General features: G+C 51.6%; 1 protein-coding gene across 2 annotated transcripts in view; it reads left to right on the forward strand.

Moving 5' to 3' along the window:
- The first annotated feature begins 276 nt into the window (after nucleotides 1-276).
- The window catches only part of PBX1 (PBX homeobox 1), a 134,475-nt gene continuing 107,431 nt past the window's right edge, over nucleotides 277-27,320 (forward strand). For both annotated transcript variants that reach the window (XM_049808889.1, XM_049808892.1), the window contains exons 1-2: nucleotides 277-1,216; nucleotides 3,896-3,969. In XM_049808889.1, the coding sequence (XP_049664846.1) occupies nucleotides 1,026-1,216; nucleotides 3,896-3,969 (265 nt within the window). In that variant the 5' untranslated portion in view covers nucleotides 277-1,025. The remainder of the gene's footprint in view (nucleotides 1,217-3,895; nucleotides 3,970-27,320) is intronic.

Below are 27,320 nucleotides of genomic sequence, written 5' to 3' on the forward strand. Positions count from 1 at the left end.
GCGCGGGCGGGGCGCGGCCCCCGGCCCACCTCTGAACCCGGAGATTGACGGGCGGCCGCGGAGGAGGCGGGGCGGCCCGCGGGGGCCGGCCTTCCCGCCGCCGCCGCCAATGGGGCCGGGGGGGGCGGGGAGGCGCCGCTGCCCCTTCCTCCCCCCGCCCCCCGGGCTCCTCCGTGCCAGTTTGAGGAGTCCGGAGCCGAACAAAAGCAGGCGGCGAGGGCCGGGAGCGGTGCGCGCAGGCCCGGCGGAGCGGGGCGGGCGGCGGGGGGGGGGGGGCGCCCGCTGCCGGCCGCGGAGCGGTGCGGGCCGCCGGCCAGCCAGCCCCGTAACCCGGCCCGAGGGAGGGGGAAAGTTTGGAGCCCTTCCCCCGGAGCCTCCGCCGCGCTCCGGCCCCGGCAGCTCCGGCGCTGCCATCGCGGGCGGCCGCCCCGCTCCGCCCCGCTGCGGCCGTTGCTGCTGCCGCTGCCGTCGCCGCCTCCTCCTCCTCCTCCTTCTTCTCCTCCTCCCCGGGCGCAGCCCCTGCCCCGCCGGCCCCTGCCCCCGCCGGCCCGCCCGCTGCCTCCCCGGGCGCGGGGCTGAGCTGCCCTGCTTTTGGAGTCGCCGCCGTTTCCCCTCCCTTCCCCGGAACCCCCCCCCCTTCTCCCTCCCTCCTCCCTCCTCCTTCCCTCCCTCCCTCCCTCCTCCTCCTCCTCCTCCAGCAGCCAAAGGGATTTTTTTCCCCCTTTCTTTTCTCTCTCTCTCTCTCTTTTTTTTTTTCCCCGATTTTTTTCCCTCCTCCTCCTCCTCTTCCTCCCCGCCGCGAAGCCGGCCGCCAGCGTGAAGGATAAATAAAAAGCCAAGAGGAAGAGGCTGGGGAGGAGGAGGAGGAGGAGGAGGAGGAGGAAGGGGGGGGGGAGGCAAGAAGAAGAAGAAAGCGAGCAAGAAAAGAAAGCGAGGAGCCAGGCGGCCAGCCCAGCCGCGCCGCTCCCGGCAGCCAGGGCAGGAGGAGGCGGCGGCGGCGGCGGAGCGGGGGCCGGGGGCCGGCGATGGATGACCAGCCGCGGCTGATGCACACGCACAGCGGGGTGGGGATGCCGGGGCACCCGGGCCTGTCCCAGCACATGCAGGATGGACCAGGCGGGGCGGAGGGGGAGGCAGGCAGGAAGCAGGACATCGGAGACATCTTACAGCAGATCATGACCATCACGGACCAGAGTTTGGACGAAGCGCAGGCCAGGTGAGAGCGGCGGCCCGGCCCCCCGGCCGGCGGGGAGGGAGCCCGGCGGGGGGGGGGGGGGGGGGGGCAGGTGCCGGGGAAGTTTCCCCCGCGCCCCGGCCCGGCCTTTGTTGTCCGGCGGGGGGAGCGCGCCCGCCCGCATCGCGCGGGGACGGCGGTTCCTGCTGCCGAGAAATTTGGGGAAGGGGACGGGTTAATTTGTTTCCCTCGCCCCCCCCCCCCCCTTCCCCCTTTCCCAACTTCACGGCGCTTTCTGGGGGTCGCGGCGCCCACGGCTCGCACCCCCACCCGCCCCCACTGCCGCCTCGCCCCGGCCCCTTCCCCACCGGGGGTCCCACCGTGGGGCTCGGCCGGGCGGGCGGCCTGGCTTTTCCCAGCCCTTTTTGGGGTGGGGGGTTAATTCCGGAGGGGGATGGTTGTCGGAGCAGGCTGGGCGTGCGGGGGGCTCTGCTTTGGGCTCCTTGGGAAGAGGCACAAAGTGCTGCTCCGTGGTTTTTTTTTTTTTAGGGGCGTTAATAATGTTCTTTTTTAGGGCCCTGCAGTGGTGTTATTTTTCAGGCCGTGTTTTTGCGCTTGGAGGATGTACATAAAAGCTTGTTTCTTTTTTTTTTTTTTTTTTAATCTTAATTGCAGAGGTATTTAAAAAGGGGAAGAAAAAAAAAAAAGGCTGTAAAAGCTGGTAACCGAATTGCCCCTGGCTTGAAGGAGTGCAAACCTAATACGCACCTTGAAAGGCGCTAGCAAAAGTTAAGGGAGGGGGAAAAAATAATCCCGAAATTGAAGGCACAGTTGAAGAAATAATTAAAAAAAAAAAGTTGCCTTGAATTGCCTGGGGTACACTTGAAATTTCTTCTGGGCTGCAGAGCTCCTAGGTGTGGTGTCCTTCCCCCTGGCATTCATGCCCCGAGTCGGAGCGGTTTGCTAGAATACATTGTTCCTGGAAAAACGCACCGCACAGCCCCAAGACTCCCTTAGTAAGAACTGCCAGAAGGATGAAAGTACCCCCTAAACCTCAGCTTATGTCCTCCCCAGCTTGTGTAAAGCTCCCGCTTACCAAAAAGGCTTGTTGCCGGGCTGATCTTACTGATTTTCTTGTGTTCTTGCAGGGGCAGAGTAGCTGTTAGGAGGAGGAAATCATGCACTTTCTCCCCGGGCAGACCCGGGGCAGTGAGGGGATTTTCCTTCGGAAAGTTGCAGAAATTGTGTGTCTTCCTGCCTGGATAATTTAGTGTAGTTAATCGAATCAATAAAACCAAAGCAGAACAGAGCTAGGAGAAGGCTTTATGGGTTTGTCTTGCTGGACTATTTCAGCTGCTTCCTCACAGTACTTTTTTTTTTTTTATTATTATTATTTTTAATGCTGAGCTGCCAAACATGCTGTATTTATCAGTGATGTTTGGCTTTGCATTTCCTCCATCCATGCTACTATTGCATGGTTGTTTTGCTGCCTCTCTTTTTCGTTTTTTTTTTGTTTTTTTTTTTTTAATGAAGTTTTGGGAAGATGTAAAGTGCCAGTATTATTTGTAAGAGGGCCCCTACAGCATATGTATGTGATTTGTGTATACCCAAATGTCTGCGCCCATCTGGGTGTGCTGATAAGGGGACGCTGTGGTTCTGCAAGGGTATATACCTTTGAGAGACTTCATCAGATATATAAATCTTTTTAACATGTTGTGGGTGGTGGGGTAAGTAGTGTGAATGTTTGCCAGATGTTCACATCGTCTTTCGCGTGTAATTTCGGTTGGTAAACAGAAATCCCGTAACCGGCGCCTGATAGCAACAGCCCTTTATACAACTGAACCCTTGGTTAAATGATCGTATGGCTTAAGAGAAAGAAAATAATCATACTGTTTCTTTGCCTCAGTGGGCACATGGTGGGTTTTAAAAACAGCCGGTTAACCTCCCCCCCCCCCCCCCCCCCCAACCTCTCTGCTCAAAACCCACAGGAGAACGGTCAGCACTGAAATAACAGCAACCGAAAAGAAAGGCATTGAATAGCACGCCCTCCTGTTCCCAGAAGCAGCCGGCTGTGTTTTTAAACGTGTTTACTGTCCCAATTGTAAAGAATTAAATTTTAACACCTGCAAAGAAGCTGGATTTAAGTAGCATGGAGGCAGAGGAATGGGTTTCTCTCTCCGTACGTGCGCGTGTGTCTCTGCACTCCAAGTTGGGCGCTGAAATTCCCCGAATTGACAGCTCTAAGCAGAGGATGTTTCCAGCGCTGGGGCAAGGGGGGGATTATTTCCCCTCTGCCTTGCAGGGTGAGCCTAATAAAGCACATGGCTGGGTTTAATATTGGAGGTGGGGGACAGAGGGAGCCCAGTGCTCTCTCTGTATTGAATAAGACAGTTGAACCGAGCTTGGCTCCCAAAAGCTTCTGGCTTCAGCTCGGTGCATCGCCTGGCTCGCACCGGCAGTAGGAGCCGCTCGGTGGCAAAGGCGATTTTCGAGCCATTCCTAAATTGGCATAATTCATCTCCTCTGCGTTAGGTAGGTGGCTGTTTGCAGCACCGGCACTCAAGTCCTGGCAGGGATGACGGCAGGGCCGAGGGGGCTCAAACGTGTCGTGTGTGTCCCCCCCCACCTCTGGCACACACATGCCAGCCAGCGTGAATTTGGAAAGTTGTTCCTTGTGGTGACATCCTAACCTCACCCTCCCCTCTTTTCTTTTCTCTCCAGGAAACATGCTTTAAACTGCCACAGGATGAAGCCAGCCCTTTTTAATGTCTTGTGTGAAATCAAAGAAAAAACAGGTAGGAAATCAATGCTGTTGGTTCCATGTTATTTTCCTTTTTGCTCTTTGACGGTTTTATTCCACCAAGTTTGTGCCCCCCCCCATGTAGCAATATTTAAGTGGGGAGAAATAACTCGCTGGTATTTAATGCTTCTGGCAGTCAACTTGCATGATGCAGTTTGTGTCTGGAAGGGAAAATATCGTGGTTTAATTTCTATTGTGTAGCCTCTTTTTATTTATTGCTTTTTCTGAGGGGAAGAAAAAATCAAACCCCTTGCAATTTCTGTCTTGCTCTAGTTTCTTCTTTAAGACATGGTGCTGTTTAAAAAAAAAATAAATCTGAGTACAGCGTAGGGGGGAAAGAAACACAGCAAAATGAAATTGTGCAGTTCTACTACTGTTACTGCTCAGGTAAACATAAAGGTTTCTTGCTTTTTTTAAAAGAAAGGGTTAAAATGCTCTTGTCTGCCAATCATCCAGGCTAGCTCATGTAAGAGCTAGTTGTCAGTTGCCTTTAGTGAAAGCAATATATTAGATTGTTAGTTACTTTAGGGTACTGTTGTTTTATGGCATGGGGTGTTCTCAGGCTTCTAAAGAAGCTAATGGCATGAGAGCATTGGTTCTGCCGTTTCCCACTTTCCAGACCTCCTACCATGTACTAACACACTTATAACACATCCCAGGGGGGCATTTAAATTTTAAAAGCAACAATTAAAAAATAGCAGTCATCAATCAAGGGTGATCTTAAACAACAGATGCTCGGGGAAGGACATTTAGCAACATGCACCACTTATTTACGTATTTGTTGGAATCTTGCTTTTTTTTTTTTAAACTAAAAAAAAATGGGGGGAATGATGGAAATTCAGCTGGGGGGCAGTCATCTCTGGTGTTGGCTTTCTGAGCTGACCAGAGTTGATCGGCGGGCTTTTCCATGCCGATCTAGCTGCCTTGTTTTAGCACGCTGCAAAGTACTTGACTTCTTCCCCCCCCCCCGCCTTTTACAACAAGGACTGTAACAGTCAATAATTCATATCTAAACCATATAAGCAAGGGCATGACATGAATGAAAGTGACAATAAATATGATTGCACACCCAGTTGATATACATTGATAGTTACACATAAAAGGGGAACAGCTTTCAGAAACCTGAATCTGGGTCTCTTTTTTTCTTTCTTTCTTTCTTTCTTAAATATATATATATAAAACCTCCTAGCGTGAGCAGCTGATTGAAAATACAATTACTTGACTCTTGCAATATATATAAAATGACTAAGGGGGCCCTTTGTTAAACGTTGTTTGTGCAGCGTGTAGCCCAGACAAAGCACCTACCGATGGCATTCGGCTCTCTGAAGTCCTCACGGCTGCATGGCTGGGTCCGACCTTCCCGAGGAGTCCCCCCTTATGGAGTTCCCATAATATTGAGCAGTGGATTCAGTATGGGAATGGACCTCCGTAGAGTTCATATGATGTAACACAAGGGAGTCTGCCTAGAGATAAATTTTATGGGTTTTATAGTGTTTCCCTGTGTGCTACCCCCAAAAAAGGACCTTCTCCTCTTCCCTCTTTCTCCTTTTATTTTGTGTGAGCCAAAGAAAATGTTTGTCTGCCTGTTCTCCACATGTATTTGATACTGTGTACATTGCCCGTGCAGGGGTACTTTTTGGCAGGGTAACTGATTAATCCCAGCTTGGCTTTGCTGTCGGTGCAGTTGCAAAGTTAGGGGAAGGGGAATCTGCTAGGAACAGACCTGGTGGGAAATCCAGGTGACCTTGGGGATGCTGTGGGATCCTGGAGGGATAGGGAGCTGTACATACCCACAGTGACTGGGTGGAATAATTCCTGCCTGCTAAAGAAAATTGAGAGAGATGGTATAGGGCAAAGCATGCTGCTGGAAATAAAGGATATTCAGCTGTGAACTGGGGTTGTCTTAGATTTTTTTTAAATTTTACTTGTTGCTGTTGTGCCTGGGTTACTTTGCTATGGGGATGCTGTATCGAGGTCTCCAAAGAGGTTGAATTGAGATGGCTTTTGGAGCGTTGTTTTTCTACCCTCGAATATGTTTACGGTGAATTATTTTACTTTGCAAATTCAAAGACCTCCTCCCCTCTCCCCTATCTGCGTCCCCAAAAGTCACACTTTGTAAGGAAACAAATGGCCAGATGGTTTTGTTTTTGGTTTTTTTTTTTTTTTTTGTAATTATTGCTTTGTGGACCCATTGCTAGGAGGAAGTTAGCCTTGTTTTTTCTGGGGCTGAGGGTACCGCCTGTTTCTGGTTGCTTACTGCTTCCTTGTGGGCAGCGGCGTGAAAGTTGAGCCAACTTGTCTCTTCCCACTTTCCATTTTGCTTCCCAGATTTTTGCATGTGTCGCGTTTGAAATCCTGGTGATTGTTTGTGGTCACTGGTGGGTGTTTGAAAGTGCGTGCGTACATCTTCCCCCTGGCGTTATGATGTGCAGAAATGTGCGTTCAGTTACCCCGCTGCCTGATTTAAGTGACTCCAGAGTCTTACGGAGACTTTACCGCCGTCTCTCGCAACATTATGGCTAATATTTCATAGCGTTAACATTGTCTTGAGCAAACCCAAAGTGTCCATAAAGTTCTTAGAAAAAGAGGTCGTCTGTATTGGCCAAAGAGTTCCCTTTTGCACTTGGGCTCTTCAGTTATTTTAAAGCATTTATAAACACTTTAAAAAAAATATTAATAATAATTTTAAAAAAAAGCTCAGGGGGTTGTCTTTTGTCAGCAACCTGGAGATTGTTTCCTTTGGGGTGATGTCTGTTTAAAAGTAACAAAAGTGGAGAGGTTTGATCGAATGCGAGCACGTGGGGGGGGGGGGGGGGAAATTGCTGCTTAAATACGCATATAAGTTGTCGCCCTTCATTTGGTGTGTTTTCACTTGCTGTTGGTCGCTTTGTTGCGAGGGAAGGGGCAGGACTGCCTTCAAATGGCTGGCTGGCTTTTTGGAATAATAATTATGGAAATGGGAGGCATTGTTGTCCTAAATACAATTGATTCCTCCGTCAATAGGGATTGAAATCGGAAATTGCATTGCTTATTTATAAAAAGTTTGAAGACAGGGGTAGGGGCTCTGTCTTTACAGCCTCTTTTTTTTTTTTCCCCTTGTTTTTTTTTTCCTCTCTCTTGGTATTTTTTTTTTAAGCTGTTCTCTGCATGAGCAGAATAGCTAAGCAGAAGAATCAGGCAAGGCGTACGCAGACGTGGGGTCCTTGGATGGCAAACTGGAAAATATCTGCTGTCAAAATGCAGCAGCATCTATTTCAGCTGTGAGCCTTTCCCAACTCCCATCTCGTTCGGTGGGGACCGGCAGGGAGAGGCTGAGCGCAGGATATATGACCATTTAATCTGATTCCTCCTCCTTAAGAGGTTTTCCCATCGTTTCACTTTCTCTGCTCTTTTGGGGGAGGTGAGGGCATTGGGCAAATTCTACTTAAAAAGACCCTGACTATGTATTTTAAATCCCCCTGATTTTTATTTTCTTACTCCCCTTTCCTTTCTGTGTTGAAGGAATTCAGGTTTAAAAGAAAAATGTACATGCCACTGACAGGGGGAATTTACAAAGTAGAATATTTATAGACAGCACTGATTAGCTGTGCAATTGTTGTTGAATAATGGGTTTGTGTTTTTCTTTTCTTTTTTTTTTTTTTTTTTAATTTTAGAACGTAATAGCTATATAAGGTGCCTCTTAGCTACCTTTCCCTGTGCATTATCTTCACCAAACTTAACTCAAATCAGATCTTTGGAGGAGGTAGGATTTTTTTCCCCTTCTTTTCTTCCTTAACACCCCTTTGTTCTCTCCAGCTCTGTATTCAATTAACACCCCCATCGCAGAACTGTAGTCTTTTTTTTTTAATCTGTTACTGTATTTCACTTCTGACACCTCTCTTATTATTCTTGCCTGCTATTTCTCTTTAATATAGCAATTATGATGTGGGGTTTCTTTCTTTCTTCCTCCTTCCCTTCTTCCCCCCCGCCACAACTAAAGACCCACGAAGAGCGGCACGGGGAGAAAAGGGGCAGCCGCAGTGCGTGCAGTGGTGTTTTTGGGGTGCGGGGTACGCTGACAAGCCCAAGGCCCCTCGGATAAAGTTTTTTGCAGGGCAGGATGGGGCAACTTGCTTTCCTCCCCGCCCCCCCCAGCCCTTCTCTAGGGTTTCAAACCCTGCCCTCTTCCTTATCCTGCATTTCCACCGAGGTTTCCTAAGGTGCAGGGGAGAGTTAAACACCCCGATTTGAATTTCAGTGCAATTCTTGCACCTAAGCCTTCATTCTGCTTCTGCAAAATCTCGTAATGAAAGTGCTCGTGCTCCAGCCCTGGAGGATTGCGGTCCCTGCTCTGCTCTCGGCAGGTTCGGCCCTTCAAAGGGGAGGAAGCCTTTGCTTTGATATTTATTATTACTTTTTTTTTTCTCCAGTTGAAAGGCTTTGAATGCAAAAGTGATGCTTCTCTCTCCCAGCTGGGCAGGCTCCCCATAGGGGCAGGGTCTGCCAGGTCCCTGGTGTTGCTGCCCTGGGGGCGGAAGCGAAACATTTTGGGAGAGCAGGGCCACCAGCTGGCCAGCACTGCCCAAGGAAGCCTCTTTGCAGCTCATAGTTAAATTGCTTCAAGAAACCTGATGTCTTCAAGGGAAAGGAGGGAAGGGAACGTGCAAGGGGCTGGAAGACAGGGATGGTTTGGGAGGGAAGGCGGCATCTGGGAGACCTTGGCTTGGTGGAGGGCTGTATTACTGCAAGAGGACTGGCCACCTCTAGGGGATTGGCTGGGAGGGGACGGAAACCAGACACCCTGGTGGGAAAGGGGACATGTCCCAGTAGGTTCTAGTGGCTGGAAGGAGCGGGATCTTCAGGGCTGGACCTGTGTCGCTGCAGTGCGTCCTTTCCCTGGGCTTTCCTCTTCCAGCACGGCATTGTCCATCAGGGATCTGCCAGGGATGGATAGCTTTGGAGGAGTGTGCTTGCAGGGAGATTTCTCTTTTTCCTTTTTAATTTTATATTTTCTTCCTCTCCCCTGGTAGCATGTGGTTGGAGCTCTTTGAACGGAGCAGGCTTAATTAGTTTAATCAAAATTGGCCTCCTGCAATCCTCCAGGGGAGGAGGTGGGAAGCGCGGGGCTGCCAGCGGGCTCTTCCTCCCACCTCCTCCCCCTCGGCCCTGCCGGCAAAGTGGAGAAACCAGGCCCAGCTCCGGCACAGCATTACTGTTCCTGAGGGACTCCCCGCAATCTGCGGAGTACAGGAGCAAACCTGTTTGGTTTTGTTTCAGGGCTTGTTTTTTGTGGGTGCTTGATGTCGAGTAAACTTTGCTGTGATTACAGCAGACTGGGAGGATGCTCTTGGAGGGTCTGCTGGGTCCCATCGCTCCCTGCCCCATCTGTTTGTGCCTGGGGAATGGAGAAGCTTGTCCTCCTGCCCCTGATCCCATGCTCCGAAGTCTCCCAGCCTTTGCTTGTTGCACCAGCCTTTCCTGGTTTTGGGTAGTGGTGGCTGCTGGGTGTGTGTGTATGGGGAAGGAGGATGCCAGGAAGGTGCCGTGCTAGCAGCCCGCTCTTCAGATGCTGCCTGCTGACAGCACTGGACAAGGCACAGAGGATAAGGAATCTTTGTGTTCAATTAACGCATGCCAGAAAAATATCTATATTAATCAGATGTGTGCATAAATAACAGCTAATTCGAGCATCCTCTTATGTGAACATTGGGTGTCTTCCCTGCTGCCATGGGTCTCTCTCTAGTCCATCTCCCCTCACCTCTGCATGGTCTTGGCAGCAGTCAAAGCGCTGTGGGTGAGTCCAGGGAAAGAGATCTTGTTATTTGGCCTTGTAGCTCCAAACAAGAAACTCGGAAGATCTTTCAGGCTTAAATTTCTCCAGGGAAAAATGGTTCAAGTTCCCTTATTTGAGACCTGCAAAGGGATTTCCCCCTCGGAGCAGTGACTGTCTGCAAGCAGAGCTTTTCTAAACGATCTCAAATGCTAGATTTATTCCTGTTAGCAGGCTCATGTGCTGCGTGCCGGCCCTGGGTTTGAGGGCAGCGGCTGTAAACAAAATGCAGAGAAACTCTGAGACAATTTCATCATGGCTTCCCCCCCCCCCCCCGCCGCCCCGTCACAAGGAAATTACTGCATGCAGCAATTCTTTAGGGGAGTAGGGTGGTGGTTTAAACGTAAATGGTTTTGTTTGCAGTGAGATACACTAGGCTATGCTGCTGTTGGTGCTTCTGCTGAATCAGAGCTGGAGATTTTGGCGGGGAGAAGGGAGGAATATGGAATTCCTTCTGTGCCTTTGGTTCAGCACCTCATTCCCCCGTTCCTCCTTTAATCCAGGAGCTGCTGCCTTCTCTGCTAATGAAGCTCTGCAAAGGGTTTCGTGATCTCTTGGAAATTTGCTGTGAAGCATTTTACTACTATTTTTTTTTTTTCTTCCTTGCTGCGCTTGGAGGTGGGGTGCTTTGGGAGGCAAGAGAGCCTGTCCTATTTGCTCTGTGCACTACAGGGGTGGTTTGTAGCTGGTGCAAAATAGGAGATACCCACCAGGAGCAGGGGGTGAGTTTGTGTCTGAAGATGTGGTATTTTCATTTTTCATCTTTTTGATTTATTTTTTTAATTTATTTTATTCCTGCCTTGCATTTCCATGGCAGTTTTCCTATACAGTGAGTTTCACCCTCCTGGTAACACATGCTTTGCTTTGGGAGTTGTTGGGGTGGTAGGTGGGCTGCACAGCCCTGGCTCCATGGACCCCAGAGCAGGATGCCCTTGCCAGGCTCCATGCTTTTGGGCTGAATCTTTGGGCTTTTGGGTGCCAGGCAGGGAGAAGTTATGCTTCATTGTGCTGCAAGGATGTGCACTGTACAGCGCCTAGCACAGGGGGACTCGGTGCTGGGTTGGCGTTTGGAAGGAGGTAATGTGATTTTACAGCAATGGATCTGGTTAATAATCTCCAGCAGCTTCTGTATACTCAGGGGTTGCTTGTATTCCCAGCCAGGTGTTTGCAGACCAAATCAATATGGCCCTATTTGCATGGGGCTGTCCATAATCTAATAAACCAACCTCAATCTGCATCCTTTGCTTTCCCCAAACATCCACCCAGAGATGATCCTGGTCCGGTTGGACTGGCAATTGTTCCCTGTGGTGGGAGAAGCTGTTTAGGAACAGTGCCTGGCTCCATGACTGCCAGCCTGGGGTCACGCGTGGCACTCCAGTGCTGCCAGCGGGTACCAGGTGCCAAGGCTGTACCCTCCACCAAAGCCTGGGCTGTATAAGCACCCTTGCTTTTTGGGTGCGCTGGATGTCTGTAGGTGCCGTATGGTGCTTTGCAGACCATCACTTTGCCAGTGTGCTCCAGAGGCATTGACATCAGGGATTTTCCATGAAATCCCTCCTCTCACCATGTCGCCTTCAGGGAACATCTGCTGGAACCCTGTTTGAAACCAAAAATGATGGTTTTGCAGCCTGGGCGGTCGGCAGCTTCTGCTGAAAACTGTCTCAGAGGTGTTGCATCCCCCAGTGACTTAAATAATACAAGGTGGCGGGCAGAATAGGGATAAATTACAGAATGCTGTGGCCTGAGGAGGCTGTAGGCCGAATACGTTAAAAAGTGATGTTGTCAGGCCAGTGGCGGGGTTGGGGAGGAACTCGGGTGATGCTTTCTCCCGGTGCTGGGGGATTGGTTGGGCTGGAATTATTGGTTTGCAACTATGTTGATTTAAAAAAAAAAATAAAAAAAAAATAAAAGCACTGAAGAATTAAATCTCTTTGCCTTCTGTTTGTGAGCCCTGTCCCTGTATACTTTTTTTTTTTTTAAGCCAGAACAGAAAGCCACCTTTACTGGCTTCTTTTCCTGATGGCAAAGGCAAGGCATCAGGACAACAGGCTGTTGGGGGACAGCTGCGGGGGGAAGCTGCCTCGCTGGGCTGCCATGCCAGCCGAGGAGCGGTGTGCTGTTGCTGCTTCTCGGTGTTTTGGGGAGGTCGCCAGCACAGATAATAGAAATCCCCTCTGACACCTTGAGCGAGCAGCACATTGTCACCGTCCTCTCCCTGCCCAGCCTTTTATTTATAGGAGAAGCCTTACCCAAAATAGCTTTTTTGTTTGCCCTAAGCTGACGGGCTGTTTCCCACCCCCCCCCTTTTTTTTTTTTAAATATACTGATAAATTGAAACCCCTTGGAACAGCCAATGCTGTGAGGAGCCCCTCTAATCTAAAATAATAACTTTGCCGTTTTACTTCAGCCTTGGTGAAAAACGAGCAGAGCTGCCTTTGCTAGTCGGTTCAGCCTGTCTAAATGCTGGTGGCTGGATTTTTGTTTCTCGCCTGAGTGCAGGCCTAGAAACTCAGTTCATCATTTCCACGTCCCATTTTTGGTTTCACAGGCAGCATTTTGTAGTGCCATGTTTGGCCCAGCCTGGCTGGCCTGCCTGTCCTCGTTATCAGAAGAGGAAAATCAAGTTTCTCTCCTGGTTGGATAACATTTTCAAATTGCAGAGTGATGTTGATTAGCAGAATTAGCAGTGGCAGGTTAACCGGCAAAAGTACCCTTTCAGTTGTGAAGTGTTTATTGCTGGTTGCTGCTCCTTTCCCAACTCCAGTGGTCCCAATCCTGGACATGGCTCCACACAGCACAGGGGTCTTTCTCTCTTAATTCAGTGTGACTGTTTCCTTTGACATTTGATATTTACAAGGCTGGAGCCAAAATGAAAGTGAATCTGCCTGTATCTCTCCAAAATGTGCCTTTCTAATTTCAACATTAATGTTTCAAAACCCAAGCTGCTGGTGGGTGTACATTTGCTTGTTTACACACATCGTTTTTTTCCTTGTGCAGTGATTCTCTGGTGAAACATTAAGAATGATACAATACCTGGAGCCTCTGGATGGATCGGTCTCTGGCTTTAAGCTTTGAATTTGGCTTTTAACTCTTAAGTCTCTAATTTTAAAAGGTTGCAAGTATTTTAACTTAGTCTTTTTTTGTTTGGGAGGAGAATGTTTATGTGCAAAGTTATTATTGCAATAATACGATTATTGCAATCATTTGCAAGAATATGATTAATTTGCAATAAAATGATTATTGCAAATCTCTAGACAAAAGGCACAGTTCACAGGGTAAAAGAAATGAGTTGGAAGGAGTTGCAGCTGTCAATCCTGACTTCACAGCACAGGACACAGCCTCCCTGGTATGTTTGGTGTGAAGCTTGTGCTTTCCAGAGGGACGTTTGGTCTTGTGTAGGAAAGTTGCAGGTGGTGGGACATGTTCCACCACCCTGATGGAGGTGGTGTTTTGAAGGGTTTATGACCCTTGCTTTGCAAGGGGTCACCTATTTATTTCTGATACAAATTTGTGAAGCTTCTGGCTGCTGCATTGTGCTGTGCGTGTGCCTGCTGAGGGCAAGGAGCCTGTCGTGGCCCTGCTTCTGTTGCAGTTGTGTGTCTGGGGGGAGCAGGTGGCAGGAATGGTGTTTTCGGCAAATGTATTATTCCCTCGGAAAATCCTGGCTGTTAGATCTGGTCAGCAGATGTGAAGTGTCGATCGGTATCGGTGGTGGGACAGGGAGTTGCAATATACTTTGCTAATGGAGAAAAACCCGGGGAGCAATTCCCGATTTATGCTTTCGGCGATGTGAAATGAAGCCGTCTGAAGCGCTTTGCTCAGCAAGCTCTTAGCAGACTGCTTTTGCCTCCCTGCTTCATACAGATTTTTCCAAAGAGGGTGTTTCTCGGCTCCGTTGCTAGGTGAACAGAGGTGACTAGCGGGGTACGGACCCCTTAAATGCATCCGTGCATCCGGAGGCACAAAGCATTGAGCATGGGAGCAGGGAGTGAGCAGCACCCGCTGTAGCTCGCTCCAAAGCCCCGGTGCAATTCTGTCCCCAAGTGGCTGAAAAGGTCATTTAGCGCAATAACAAACGTTTAATTCCACACCCCCACCCCCCCCCCCCCCTCCCTCAAATAGTCAAATTAGCATCCTTTCTCTGCTACAGGAGCTTCTGGAGGGGGCGTCCCGAAAAGGATTATCTGTAGGAGCGCCTGGGCCCGGGCTGTTCCTCTCCCGAAGGTCCCTGGCTGCTATTTGCACATCCTGGGGTCTGACCGCGGCTGGCATTTCCCCTGTTCAGTGGAATTTACTTTCTGCCTGGCAAGGGCATTGGGTAACATTTGCGCACCTGGGCTGCTTAAGCTGCGGAGGGGCTGGGGGGATGTGGTGGAGAAGGTCAGGGGTCTCTGCTTTCCTTACGGGCAGGAGGGAGCAGGGAGAGCAGCTGATGGGTACTGTGTCCTCTACCTAGGCAGCGAGCAGCAGAGGGAAAATGATGTTATGTAGCATGATGGTACCTGTGCAGCCATCTGGACCCTGCTCTGATGCTGGCTGGATGCAGCGTTTGCCCTGGCCATGGAGAGCTCAGACCCAGCTCGGTTTCCACTTGCAGTGGATGGATCGGTTGGGCAGCAGGTGCTTGGTTGGTTTTTATTGTGGCAAAGGGTGCTATATTTCTACTCAGATAGGTTTGCAGCACGTGTCCAGTAGGTGTGCAGCCTGGGGTGGGATTTCTCCTTAGAAATGGCTCTTCTGCACTGAGATCTAGAAAGCCATGGGGTCCTGACCCATGCGCAGCAGCACGATGGCATGGCTGGAGGTTTAGGGAGCCTGTCCCAAGGCCAAATGAGGATTGTTTGCTGTGAAAAACCCACAAGCAGTATGGAAGGAGATAAGACATAGCGAAAGGTGGCGGTAGGGAAAGTCCCTGGTCTTTCCGTGCTCCAGAGGCAGGTGGCAAAGTCCACGCAGGTGGAAGGACAGATTTTTACTTCCCTTTTTCTGCTGTGTTTGGTTGGGCCTTGGAAACATCCTTCAGCAAAGGCAATGTGCCTGGCTGGCTGGGTGCTTGGGGGGCTGACGAGCCAGGGGCCAGGGCAGAGGGCGAGTGCCAGGAGGGCCATGACCGCACGGTGCTTCCAGCTCCAACACCCAGTTGGGAGCTGCAGGCATGGCTGGTGGAGCACGCCGGTCCTGCGTGCTGAGGCATGCAGCTGCGGGCGAGGGCGGTGGATGGACCTGCTTCATCATACAAAGGCTGCGATTGAGAAAGGAGCTGCACAATTAGGAGAGGTCCCTGTGGTTTGTGTTTGAAAGGATCTCCATTAGGATAATTTTTAGGCTCCTGTTCAATCAGAAGGCTGTCTGCTGATGAAGAGGGAAAATAAAACGCTTGTGCTGGTGGGTCTCTACTCATGCCACATCCCATCTTCCTGGTCGTTTTTGCTTTTTTATTGCTTTTGCTTCACCCTTTGGGGATGCCAGGTCTGCTACCCCAGAGTCAGCCAGGATCCCATCAGCACCCTTGGGTAGTGATGCTCTCCTCCTTCAGGCAGCTTTTTCCAAAGATCTCCTCAGCCTCTTGCCCACTTCACATAGTCAGCAGCCTGCTGCTTTCTTCTTGCCACATCTCCTCCCTCTACGCAGGCTCTGGTGCTGGGTCTGACCCTGGTCAGCGATTGCCCTTGTGGACTCTTGGGGAAAGCCCATCCCTGTGACTCTCTGGATGGCTTTCTTAGCCTCAGTGAGGAGCATGGAGGAGACCTAAATGGAGAACAAATGAGAACCATATAGAGACAAATGGGAATCAGATTTAGGAAGCAGACGAGACAACCCTTTGGAAGGGGCAGGGGGGCTGTTTGCTTTAATCAGTCTTCTTGGGTTTCAGGCAATAATAAAGCAGATATGTTTTCTTTTACCTTCTCTTCCCCCAGCCCCCTCTCTTTCCCTCTGTTCCTACTTGTTCTCAAAACAGCCCTGGATCCAGCAGCACCAGCATCACCTCCCTGAGCTCTCACCTTCTGCGAATGGGATTACTGGCCAATCCAGCCGACATCTTCCCCTTCTCCTGTCTGGTTCTCCCTGTCGGGAGCTTGTTGCCTTGAGCCAGGCTGCCTTGGCAGGGCTGCTGGGGATGGGTCCCTCCCACTGCCAGAGGAGCTTTTTGGACTTTCTGAAGCGAATGGTGGAACAAACTCCTCCAAATGGGCTGAGGTTTTCTCTGTGGAGTTGATTTGTCCTGGCATGCTCTGCTGTGTACTTTAGAGGTAGTCCCCAGGGACTGGCCATGCTTGGAGGAGATCAAAGTTTCTCCGTCAGAGGTCTTGGGCATCCGAGATGCTTGAGTTACCTCCTAACATGTGCTCCTCTGGGATGTGGTGGTGGCTGGTGGCTGCAAGAGAGGACCCTGCCTTCCCAGCCTCCACAGCCAGGTTGTTTCCCTGCTGAAATGTGCTTCCTTCCTCCTTCTTTTTCCCCTGATCATCGTCTTGGTGTGCAGCAGGTGGATCTTGGGAGGCCCGGGGCTGTACGTAGCTGTGGGTCAATGAAGCCAAGTTTTTGATCCATTCCACTTCCAAGAGTCCTGGCGGTGAGTAATCATCTTCCCAGGCAGAGAGGCCAGACTGGAGCTGGGATTAGCAGTTCCTGTGACCATCTCTGCAGCTCAGTCTCCTGTGCTGGACACCACGCAAGGAATGAAGTTTCTTCCACTTTGAACAGGAATGTGTGCCCTGCCTGCTGCTGTGTGCCTAGTCAGGGAGGTCTCACCAGTGCCTTCTGTGGCTGAACTGCTGCACTGTGCAGGGCTGTTGTGGTCATGTCCCAGGCAGAGCTTTCTCATGCAGAGTTGTTTTTCTGTTTGCTGGTGGCCAGTAGAGAGACAAGGGATCCGGGGTAACCTCTGGCATGTTCTAGTGGATTGCTTTAAGGTGCTTTCCTGGGTTTTGTAACCCACTTAATCTCTGTTTTACGCAGGATTCCCCATCCTGGAGAGTAAGTTCACCCACTCTGCTAGGATGTGCTGGGAGGGCTGGTGATGAACAGCCTCCAAGCATGACCCTTGGATTTCCAACTGCTTGTGCCTCAGGTAGAGACTTTCAAGCTGGCAGAGCCAGAACTGTGTTCCCAGCTGGCCTGTGGGGTTGTGGGTCCCCTCCCACGTTCAATGGGTGATGCTGGTGCAGCGCAGTGGGGTGGTTTGTCCGGGGCACCCTTCGCTTCCAGCGCTCTGCAGGTTTCTTGTGAATGCTGCAGAATTGCACGTACAATTGCAACCATTTTCCTGTGTGGCTTGGCACATCTTGCGTGTAGGCTTTGCCGATAATCCTTGATGGAGGCTGTGTCCAATCCCACTGCAGGCATCTTAGCTGCTTGGCAAGAGCCATTTGGGAGAAAGTTTGTGGTGGCTTTGCTGCCCAGGAGGGGCTGATTTAGTTAACGTTTGCAAGACTGCCACAGGGCTTTCCAGTTGCAAACTGGTTTGGCTTTGCTGTGAAAAGGAGAGTAAAGCAAAAGAGCCGCAGGTGCCCTGTGGTGGCTTTTCCAGGTCCCTGAGGTTGGTCCGAGGGAAATTGCCTTCATTGCAGCACATTGCGAGCCTCCTCCCTTGTTCAGTGCAGCAGAAATTGTGGTTGTAAACCTTCACCCCCAGTATGTAACCGTGCTGTGAGCCATCGTCTCCCCCAGCTCGTGTAGGTGGGTGCCAGGGGAGCACACGGGTACTTCGGCGACCTGGCCCTGGATGCATCCCAAAGCTCCCCATCTTGTGTTGTATTTCATCTTCCCGTGCTTCCAGAGAGGTCTACATGCGAGATACTTTTTGTTGCTGCCAGCAAGCTTCCCTTTAACTGTGCCATGGTTGGGCTTTTTTTAAATTTTTATTTTATTAGGAAATTCCCATTTGGTTGCTTTAAAAAGCAAGCCCTTGTGGCTGGCCCCTGGCCCGCCGCTAACAGATTTGTTTGAGAAAAGGCTGCGTTGGCATCCTGCTTTATTGAACATGCCTCCTGGGAAGGCGGTTTGAATATCCTTCTGTCTCCTCGGAGCAGGGAGCTCTCAAGACTGCCTGCCGCCATGGGGATGGGGAATGCTCTCCTCTCCTCTCCCTTTCTCTCCCACCCCTTCCCCTTGTTCGAGCCTCCCTTTTCTTTTTTTTTCTTTTTTTTTTTTCGGAGGAGAGAGAGTGCTATGCACGGTGCGTCCCACTCCATGCGGCTTTTCTCTTTCCCCACGGAGTTCATCCAAAGTTCGTATCCAGACGATGAACAAAGTAGCTCAGACCTTTTCCTGACTCCTCACCCTTTGTCCTCATCACTTAGTGACAGACAGGAATCAAATGCCACAGACAGGCTGACGGGACAGGGCTGTGTGAAAGTCCTTGGAGGAGGAGGAGCAGGAGCAGAGCAGTGCTGGGTAGATGGGGGACTTATGTTTAAACTTTTCTCCCCCTCCCTGGGTAAAGAGCAGAGCTGCTTTTACTTTGAAGGGCAGAGGGGAGGTGCAGCTTTTTTTTTTTTTTTTTTTTTTTTTGGCAGAAGCTGGATAAATTTTTAGCAACAATAGACATAGGGAAGAAGGACCGGATGGAGTTAGTCTCAGTGTTTAGCACTGGGTGTGCCTCCTGTCGGGACAAGGGGAAGGAAGGGGCTACGGGCCGTAACGGATCAGAGGGATGGAGGGCTGCTGGTCTGCCGGTGTTGCCTCTCTGCTGGAACAGGAGGCTTTGCCATAGGGAAGAAGGGGTGCACGGTCCTGGTCCCCATCGATTTCTAAAGGCTGCATTGCCCTGGTGTGGTCTTCCATCTCACCTGGCTTCAGGGCTCCTCTCTGGCGGTGGGTGGTAGACCACGGAGGGTGCAGGGGAGTGGGGTTTAATGTCAGAAGCCTCCCTGTGCCAGTGGGCAGCATGTGCAGGCTGGTTTAGCTGGGCGGCTGCCTGGGTTGGACTTCATACTGCTATCGAAAGCTGGGAAGGGACCGTTTCCCAAGCTGGTGTTCAGGGTGCTCGGGGGGCTTGGTTCAGCCTGTCAGGAAGGGAAAGGAGCAATTTAGCCTGTTTGTTAGCAGTTGTCTAGCACATTCAGCTGTCAGAATTGGGATGACTCCTGATGGGTACTTATCCCTCTTCCAGATGTTCTCCCCACCATTCACCTTCTTTCCTTTTTTTAATGAAAAGTAATGACAACTGGAATGTCTGCAAGTCCCAGATGAGGAAAGGATGGCAGAGATTTTGTGGAGGCTTTTATAGAAGGAAGCCACGTTGGCTGTAACACCAAGTTTGGCAGAGGTTGGAGGGTAAGGGTCTCAAGCCTCGAAGGAGAGGAGGTCTCCACGAAATGTATGGTGACCCTTTGCTCAGGATTGCTCCTCAAAAGGTGCTGTGATCCTGCAGAGACTTGCTGAGCCAGAGCTCTGCTTCAGTCCTGGATCTTCTCATGACTGAATGCCTCACATCTGTCTCTGGAAAGCAAGGATCTTACCCTTGGTCTCCTAAGGGGATCCTCCTGGTGCAGACAAGTGGCTGCAGCCTCCCATAACATGTTATCTGTTAAAGCCTCTGGAGCAAGCTCCAGGGATGTGGTGCTTCACAGCCTCCAGGGCTGGAGGCTTCGCCTGCTCGGGGCCACCCTGTTGGCAGGGAGATGGGAATATTCCTTGTGTAGACCAGCTCCGTGCCTGGCTGTTGAGGCATGGGTATGCGATTGGGCAGGGCGGGGAAACACTGCTGTCCGAAAAGGACTTGCAAAGGAGCGTTTACATTTGGTCCTTAAGTCCTGGGAAGTGCCCTGGAAGCTGTGGGTGAGAGGACAATCTCTTGGGTTCAGTTTGCATGTGGAGAGAGACTGCTTGTGGCTTAAACGAGCAAGAGCAATGTTGTCTCCTCTGGTGGCAGAGGAGAAACAAAATTGCTCAGCAAGTCTCAGGACTGAGCAGGGAGCTGGGGCGACCAGCTCACTCCAAGGCATGGCAGGTTGAGTCTCCATCCCCAGCCCTCGCTGCAGCATTCCACATGGCTCTGGCTGCCCTCGTCAAGTCCGCTGCTGGCTGCCGGGGCCGCTTGCAGGGGTCATCTCAGAGGCAGCAGGAAGGGGCTGGGGAGGTCCAGGTTTTGCCCTCTTTTGTTTGCTGATTTTGCAGAGCTTGCTATCTGGGCCCTGGCCAGCTTGTCTGACTCACAGGAATCATCTTGCAAGTCTCCTACACCCTCCATTACCTGATCTGAGTGCTTCCTGGCGTGTCGGTGCTCACCACCATGCCATCGCAGAGCAGTGGCCGTGAAGGGAGCTGTGCATTTGTGCAGCTTGTGTCCGCCGCAGGCTGCTGCAGCATGAGGTGCTGAAAGGGACCAGCGCCTGGGTCTCCTCTGTCACCCTTTGCGATGCAGGCTCCCTTTGCTAGCGACCATCTTTCCTGACCCCTAAATTTTCTCTCTAAATGTCTTTACAGAGACATTTGCTCTGTCTGAGAGGCAAAATAAAGATCTCCTTGCTCCTTAAGAGGAGCAACCTTGGTGGCTTTGTTATTTCCCTGTTCCCTGTGCTGTGTTGCTGGTAGCAGCAGTACTGGGTGCTGTAGGAGGTACTTTGGGGGGGTCCACTCGCCTCTTGCCTGGTTGCTGTAGGGCTGCTGTGTTTCTGTTCATAAATGCGACAGGTCGGACCTGGAGGAGGATTGTGGTCATGAGAAAGACCTTTTACTATCCACAGGCTCCTTCCAGTGAGATAGTACTCACTATCTCTGGTAAATGCAGTGGGTCAGCAGGAGGTGACCAGAGTAATGTCAAAACTCCATACGCTGATGCTGCAAACTCTGAGGTACCTGTTGAGCAAAGGTGGGTGTGAGACACGCTTGGAAATCCCCCGTGTTGCAAGCTGGGAAGTCTCCTGGAATTCCTGGCTTGCCAGTCATGCCGTGAATTTTTTGCACGCGGCTTTACCTCCTCATGACTGCAGGGAAGCGGCTGGGGCGTGTTCCCATCTGAACCTCCTACCCCTTCGAGGTGCTTGGTTTGGCAAAGGGCTGCTGTTGCATCAGGCCGGGCTGCACCCAGCAAGAGAGGGGGGAAGAAGGTCCCTGTGCTTGTGGCAAGAGCGTTGCTCAGAAATAGTTCCATATTGTGGCTCCTCTGGGTGCTTTGGGAGGTCTGTGTTTTTGTGGCTTGTTTCCATGCGCCACACATTAATTTTTCTCCTGTGGGTCACGGTGACTTGCAAGATTTGGGTGTTTGGTGGCTTTTTGGCCTGCGGCTGCCAAGCTGTGTGTGATGTTGTGCAAGCAGTTTGCATCTTGTATTAAGTTTGCAGGTACCTCGTGGAGAGCTCAAGAGAACCAGAAGGTGCTGGTTTGGTATGACTGGGGGCTTGCATCCCCAGTGAGCTATGGGCAAACCTCTCCTACAGACTGGGTGCCCGTGAACAGCCTGGCTTTGTGCAGTGGCAGGGAGGTATTTTGGCACTCTGCTGAGCAGTGTCAGCGTGGCTCCTTGTTGCGTGACGGGGAGCTGTTGGGGTGCCTCACCTGGCTGGTCCCCCACAGAGTGGGGAGTCCTGGGTGCCCTCAGGTGCAGGACTGGGGGCCAGAGAAGCAGCGCTCTCCCCTCTTGCAGAAGGGTCAGGCCAGCAGTGAGGTGCGCTCCTCTGGGATGGTAGCTGAGGTTTGGGTCTCCCCTAGCCTGAGCCTCCCACTTGCAGGGCCTTGGTGCAGCCTGTTGCTAAAAGGGGAAGGTGATGTCCTGAAAATGGCCCCCTAGGTGATTTAGGCACTGACGGTTTGCCACCTTTTCAGCAGAGCTGGAGTCCCAGGGCTAGTACAAATTAGCCACTTGTTTGAGGTTGTGGGCTCCCCCCTTGGCAAGAGTCTGTGTGCATGGGTCCCCTCCATCAGAAGGGATTTGGGGTGTGGAGGAGCATTGCTATCTGCCTTGATATGTTACCTGTTGTGCGTCCCAGCCTTGTCGAGTGTGACTGTCCCACAAGACGCGTGATCGCTGCCAAGCCAGCCCTGGAGTCGAGCTCTCCTGCCATCTCCCCCTACCCCTGCTTGCCTCCTCTGTGGCGGTGCCTTTGTCAGCCGGCCAGAAACCCGCAGCACCGCAGCCAGCCTCCCTGAAGTGCCAGCGATGTGGTGCGGCGTTTGGGTCCCAGCCCCCCTCCCCGCCTCTGCCCCAGCATTTATCAGCAACCTCCCTTCCCTCCCAGCCGCCAAATTCTTTCTCTGTGCCGTCATCCTCCGGCCAGAAGCCGCCCCGTCCCCACTCTCCCTCCCTCCGAAACCAGCCCAGAACTGCTGGGCAAACATTTTGCCTGTTGTTATTACAGTATTCCCATCTGCATACTTAGTCATAAACCCCTTTTAATTCCAGCCTTTTTCTGGGGCGGGGTTAAGAGTTCAAACCCATCATTTTTCTTTTGGGGCTGGAGGCTTACAAAAGCAGCCCGCGGCGAGATTGTTCGGGAAGACAGGGCCCGAGAGCAAGTTCAGGGGGAGGGAAAGGGGAACAGGGCGGTGGGGAAGGGGGGGTTGCACACAGGGGTGCTGGCTGTGTAGCCCCCCTCCCTGGGGAAGGCTTTGGATGAGGTTCGTGTGGGGCTGGCCGTGGCAGAGGGGTGCTCTCTGCCAGCCCTCCCCTTCCTTTCCCCTTCCTGCTGCTTGCTGGGAAGCTGGAGGTTGATGGGGCAGCCCCCTCATGATGAGGTGTCAAGTCCTGCCGCTGCTGGTCTTGCCTCGTTTGCAGGAGTCTTTGGGTAATGGAGCGCTGAAGGCCAGAGAGGAATGTTCCCAAATGGGTGGGGAGGGGAACAGCCCTGGCTCTGTGCGAAGGCCCCCTCCAGAAGAGCCCCCCAGGCACAACGTGATGCCCCTGATGCTTTAGCGATGCAAAGGATGCTGCCAGGCTCCCTTTGTCCAGCTCACCATGTCTTTATTGTAAAAGGCTGTCCCCTCCTCGCTTGGGGTGGTGAGGGTCCTGCTCCATGAGCACTGGTGGTCCCTGTGCTCATCTCCCACCCTGTGCAGGCATCCCTGGGGCTGGATGAGCCCAGATATCTCTGCATTTCTCCAAAAAACCACTGCGGTCCGTTGCTTGTGAGCCTACCTGGACTTAGTAGGTGGCTGTAGTAACTCTTCCCTCCTCTTTGGAGCCTAGCTGCTTTTAATTCCCTCTGTGGCAAGGGTTCCCAGATGCTGGCACTTCCTACCAGCCTGATGCCACCCCATCGTGAGGTCTTCCTGTCCTCCATCTGCTTTTTTGTGACCTGGGTGGTGTAGGCAAGACAGCAGGGGGGGCAGAGGACTCATAAGGGCAATACTGAATTCCCGCACAAGGTTTGGTGCCTGCATCGTGCCTGTACTGCTGCTGCAGAGCCCCTGGACTGGATGTTGACCTGGGTCTGGTGGGAGATGTGCTCTCCTCCCTCTCATCCATTGTGGATGCCACGCCGCATCCCTGTGGGATGGGGTACGGACCAGTTGTTGCTCATGGGCTTGAGAGGCATTGGCATCTTTTTCGTGTCTTTAGGCAAAATGAGGTCTTCCCCCCTCCCCCCCAATTAAAAGGTCTCGAGGAGGAAAAGAAATAATAATGTGTATTTGGGTTGACAGAAATGTTGTACAAATTTGTGCAGCTCAATTTCCCAACATGTTTCAGTAAAGAAGACTCTCTTGCTTTGCTTTTGGGAAGCATAAAAAAGATGGAAACATCTTGTATTTACATTTTTTAAATTAAGCCTTTGCCTTTTTTATTAAAAGTATTTCTCTGAAATTTGCCTTCAGTTTTACATTACAAATACCTTAATGACAAATCCAGCTCTCAAGTGATGCTTTTTTTTTTTTAAAAAAAAAAATCCTGAAAGAACAGGTATTTGGGCAATTCTGTTTAAAAGTTAATGAAAGGCAGAAAAGCCAAAGTGAAGTTTGCAGGAACAACCTCTGCGCCTCCTCTCTCTGTGTATCCCACCATTCGATCTGTGGTTGTTACCCCATATGGACTGCGTGATGGCTTATCACCCCTGGTTTTCTTAGATGCACGGACTAAGGGTTTCATGGTACTATGGATATTGAACAGCCAGCCACAGGAAAGTAATTTAAACAACATGCTCGGTATTTTTAGCAGATCAGGTAGAGGCTTTCTTAAAAGCTTGCCCCAGCGTAGGTGGGCACCATGATCTTGCAGCTGTATCCAGGTGGGTGGAGTTGTGGGTCTGTCCCAGGCAGGTTGAGTGGTGTGAATTTGCATCTAAATTAGCTTTACTGCTTGATCCCCTGAACTGCCCTGAGAGCTGCAGCTCTAGGTGGAGAGAGTTTTAATTTTTTTTTTCAATGTGGATGCTGGATGGTTATTAAGCTGCTGTAGAGGGAAGGGAGCTTATCACACAAGAAATTTGGGGTTAGTCGTCAGTAATCTCAGAAGCACTCATCCTTCTGGCCTGAACAGTTTGGTCTCGTGATGTGATGAGAGTCAGCATGTGTTAGACCTGCACTTTTATTTTTGCAAGTGCAAGGGTGGAAGGGGAAAGGCCCTGCTGTGAGCAAAAGCAGCTTGTGAGCCTTTCCACACGCCTCTGCCGCGGGGAGCAGGAGGGGGAGCGGGTGGAGCTGGAGGGCTGCGACGGCTTTTTCCAGCTGCGAGCATGCCTGGGATTGTGTGCTCGGAGCGCGGGGCTCTGCCTACCTGCCCTCTGCATGCTTGGCAAGCTGCGGCTTGCAAGGCATGGCGAGTCCTACATGCAGGCTGCATTGCTTGCTGCATCCTCCCCCTCCTGCTTTGGAGGGGAGCTGGGTGGGTTGCGGCCAGCCCCCCATTCATGTGCCTTTCTCAAGGGGTGCTGCTCGGTCTTTGCAAAGTCGGGTGCTGCTCTTTCCCCCCCTACTGCATGGAGTTTTGGAAAGGAGTTTTCCTCTCTTGTGATCGGAGGCAGCGGGTGCTTTGCTATGCTGCGCTGGCTGCTTGGAGATGCCTGAGCAGAGGCTTTGCAAGGTGCACGTGGTGTTCATTAGACCTGTTTAGCAGGAAGCTTACATCTCAGAAAAGGACTGGCTGGCCTGCCTGGTGTGGGGCGGGGTAGCAGGCTCAGCCCTTGCACGGGAGCCAAAAGAGGTGTAGGTTTGGTTTCTGGGCACGACGCATTGTTGAGTGATGCTGGTCAGGTCACTCTGCTTCCTTGCTGGCCTGCCTGTCTGGTGGGGACATCTGTATCTGCGGATCTTATGGCTCTTTGATCAATAAAAGCAGCTCGGGTTGTTGCAGAGAAGGGAGCCTGCCTGTCGTCCTCTGCCTGAGGCCTCGTGTTGTGCAGCAAGGGTCTGGCTGGGTGACGTGAGTCACATGCCTTTACTGGCAGGGACTGGGTGGGATACTGGGCAGGAGAGGAACGCTATTGGAGTTAGTTTTGAGATTTCTTCTGGGGAACAGAGACTGCTGATCTCAGACGTGTTTGAAACCTTTCCCCATTTTCTCTTCTCCATCCTCAAGGTAGATGCATCCTCAGGATTTGGGTATTTGCAGGTGTTGCTCACCCAGGGTGCCAGGGCTGTGCATTGCAACACTATCTCCTACCTCCAGCACAGAGCTGCCTCCAGCAGAAGAAGAGCTGGTGCATGGAAGAGCACCGGAGTTACGTGACCTATGTCTGAAGATTTCATTAAATCAGGATGAATTTTGTGCTGTTTCTGTGTACAGTTTCCAATTCTTCTGCAAACAGGGGCCTTGCCTGCCCCAGGAGTTGGAAACGTGGAATACTCATGCTCTTCCTCTTTCCGTCACTCTTTTTTATTTTTTGTGTTGAAAACGAGAGCTCGTGAGATTTCTCCCCTCCCCGCACTCACCTGTGCCTTGATTACAGCTGATGAAACGGCATGCTAGTAAATCTTGGGAGAGGTCACCCTTCTCACATGCCAGCCCCGGGATGGGGGACACACCATCCCCGCTCCCTCCAGACCATGAGCTCCTTCAAGTTCTCTCCCTCTCTTAACGTGCTGCTTGTGTAATTGTTGGCTGTTTGTCCGCTAATGATTATAAATTAGCAGCCGAGTGTATAAAAAGTTAATGAAGTTCTGTCGGTGGAACCATTACGCCTTCCCAGGCTGGCACGTACAGGTCGGCCGAGCCGGTAAGAAAAGCCAGACACCAAGTCCGGCCTTTCAGAGGATCAGGTTTCAGCTCGCTCGCTCTTTCCTGCTGTGTTTTTTCTTGCTGGATGGAGCCAAAGTTGAGCAGTGGGAATCCCAAAAGGTGGCAGGTGATATTTTCTCTGCTACGGAGTGCAAAATCACCAAAATGCCCCCCACCATCGCTTATTTCCAGCCCTCTTGCTCCACTGTACCAAGGGCATACCCCCTACTTGTCCCGCTTCCTGGCTATTTCAGGCCTGGGGTCTGAGGATTCCCTGGCCCCGCTCGGTTCTGGCATGTAGCAGCTTTTCTTCTGCACGTGAGCTTCTTGGTTGGAAACCAAACATCTCAGACTCCTTCAGTTTCTGCTGCTTTGCCTCTTGAGCATCCAACCATGACATGGCAAGAACAGCTTCTTCCATCTCAGTGCTCATGGGCAAGGTGTAGGAAGGGTGTTGGAGAAGACAGCGTGATCTTACAGGTATAAATGTTCCTGCTATAAACCTCCCACCCCCATATTTTTTTTCCCCCGTTGCTCAAAAGTTGGCAGCACTTTAACTGTGTGCCCTGGCATTTCTCTGGGTGGAGGCAGGTTTGGCGTAGGGCTTGCTAAAACGGGCCGAATGGCTCAGGAAAAAGAAGCAATGGAGAAAAAAGAAGGCGTCCTCCACACTGTGTGTGTGAGTGAGATTTTGGAGGTGCCTCTTGGGTTCTGGTACCTCCTCTCTGGAAGAGCTGTAGAAACTTGGCAGTGGGGCTGTCTTGTGTCATCCTCATGAAAATTCAGTCGAATTGGGAGCAGATACCCGTCTGCTCGACAGGTCTTGGTGGAGCCCGCTCAGCATTTTGGCAGCCAAACCGTGGAGAGTGGCTGCCAGCCCCGTGGTACTGCAGGTTGAGCATCCCCTCTGGTCCTTCTTTAGTAGAGACTTCTCCTGGGCAGTGGCTGCCGCAGAGCGGGAACAGGGGGAAAACGGGGCTCATATGGAGCTCCTGGGAGACAGGACAAGGTCTGCAGGATCAGAGAGACCATGGGACCCTGCAGCTGGTGCCTGGTTTGGGATGACCCACGGCCTGGCCATGCCATGCAGTGCTTCATTGCCTTGGAGAAGGTGCTGTCTTTTCCACCAGACTCAGGTTTTTCCCAGATGGGTGCTCACATGGGGCTTTTCCCGAGTTTAAGGGTGTGAACACTAGTCTCCTGGCCTTCTTCCAGGCTGAACGATCGCTTTTGGCATCCCTTATTTTCCCCCCCTGCTACAGGGTTGTGCTCAGCCAGGCTCCTTCCTGGGGCTGGTGGGCTCCCTCCTCCTCCAAGGAAGGCGCTTGCAAGGGTGCTGGGAGGATTGCAGGAGGAGCATGAGCCTTGCCGGACCTCTGGGATGTGTTTCAGGGTGGCCTGGAACTGCCAGCCAAGCTGCCTGTCTTGGGGTAGCTGGCGCAGG

This window comes from Accipiter gentilis, chromosome 8, assembly GCF_929443795.1.
Source record: "Accipiter gentilis chromosome 8, bAccGen1.1, whole genome shotgun sequence".
NCBI classification, from domain to species: Eukaryota; Metazoa; Chordata; class Aves; order Accipitriformes; family Accipitridae; genus Astur; species Astur gentilis.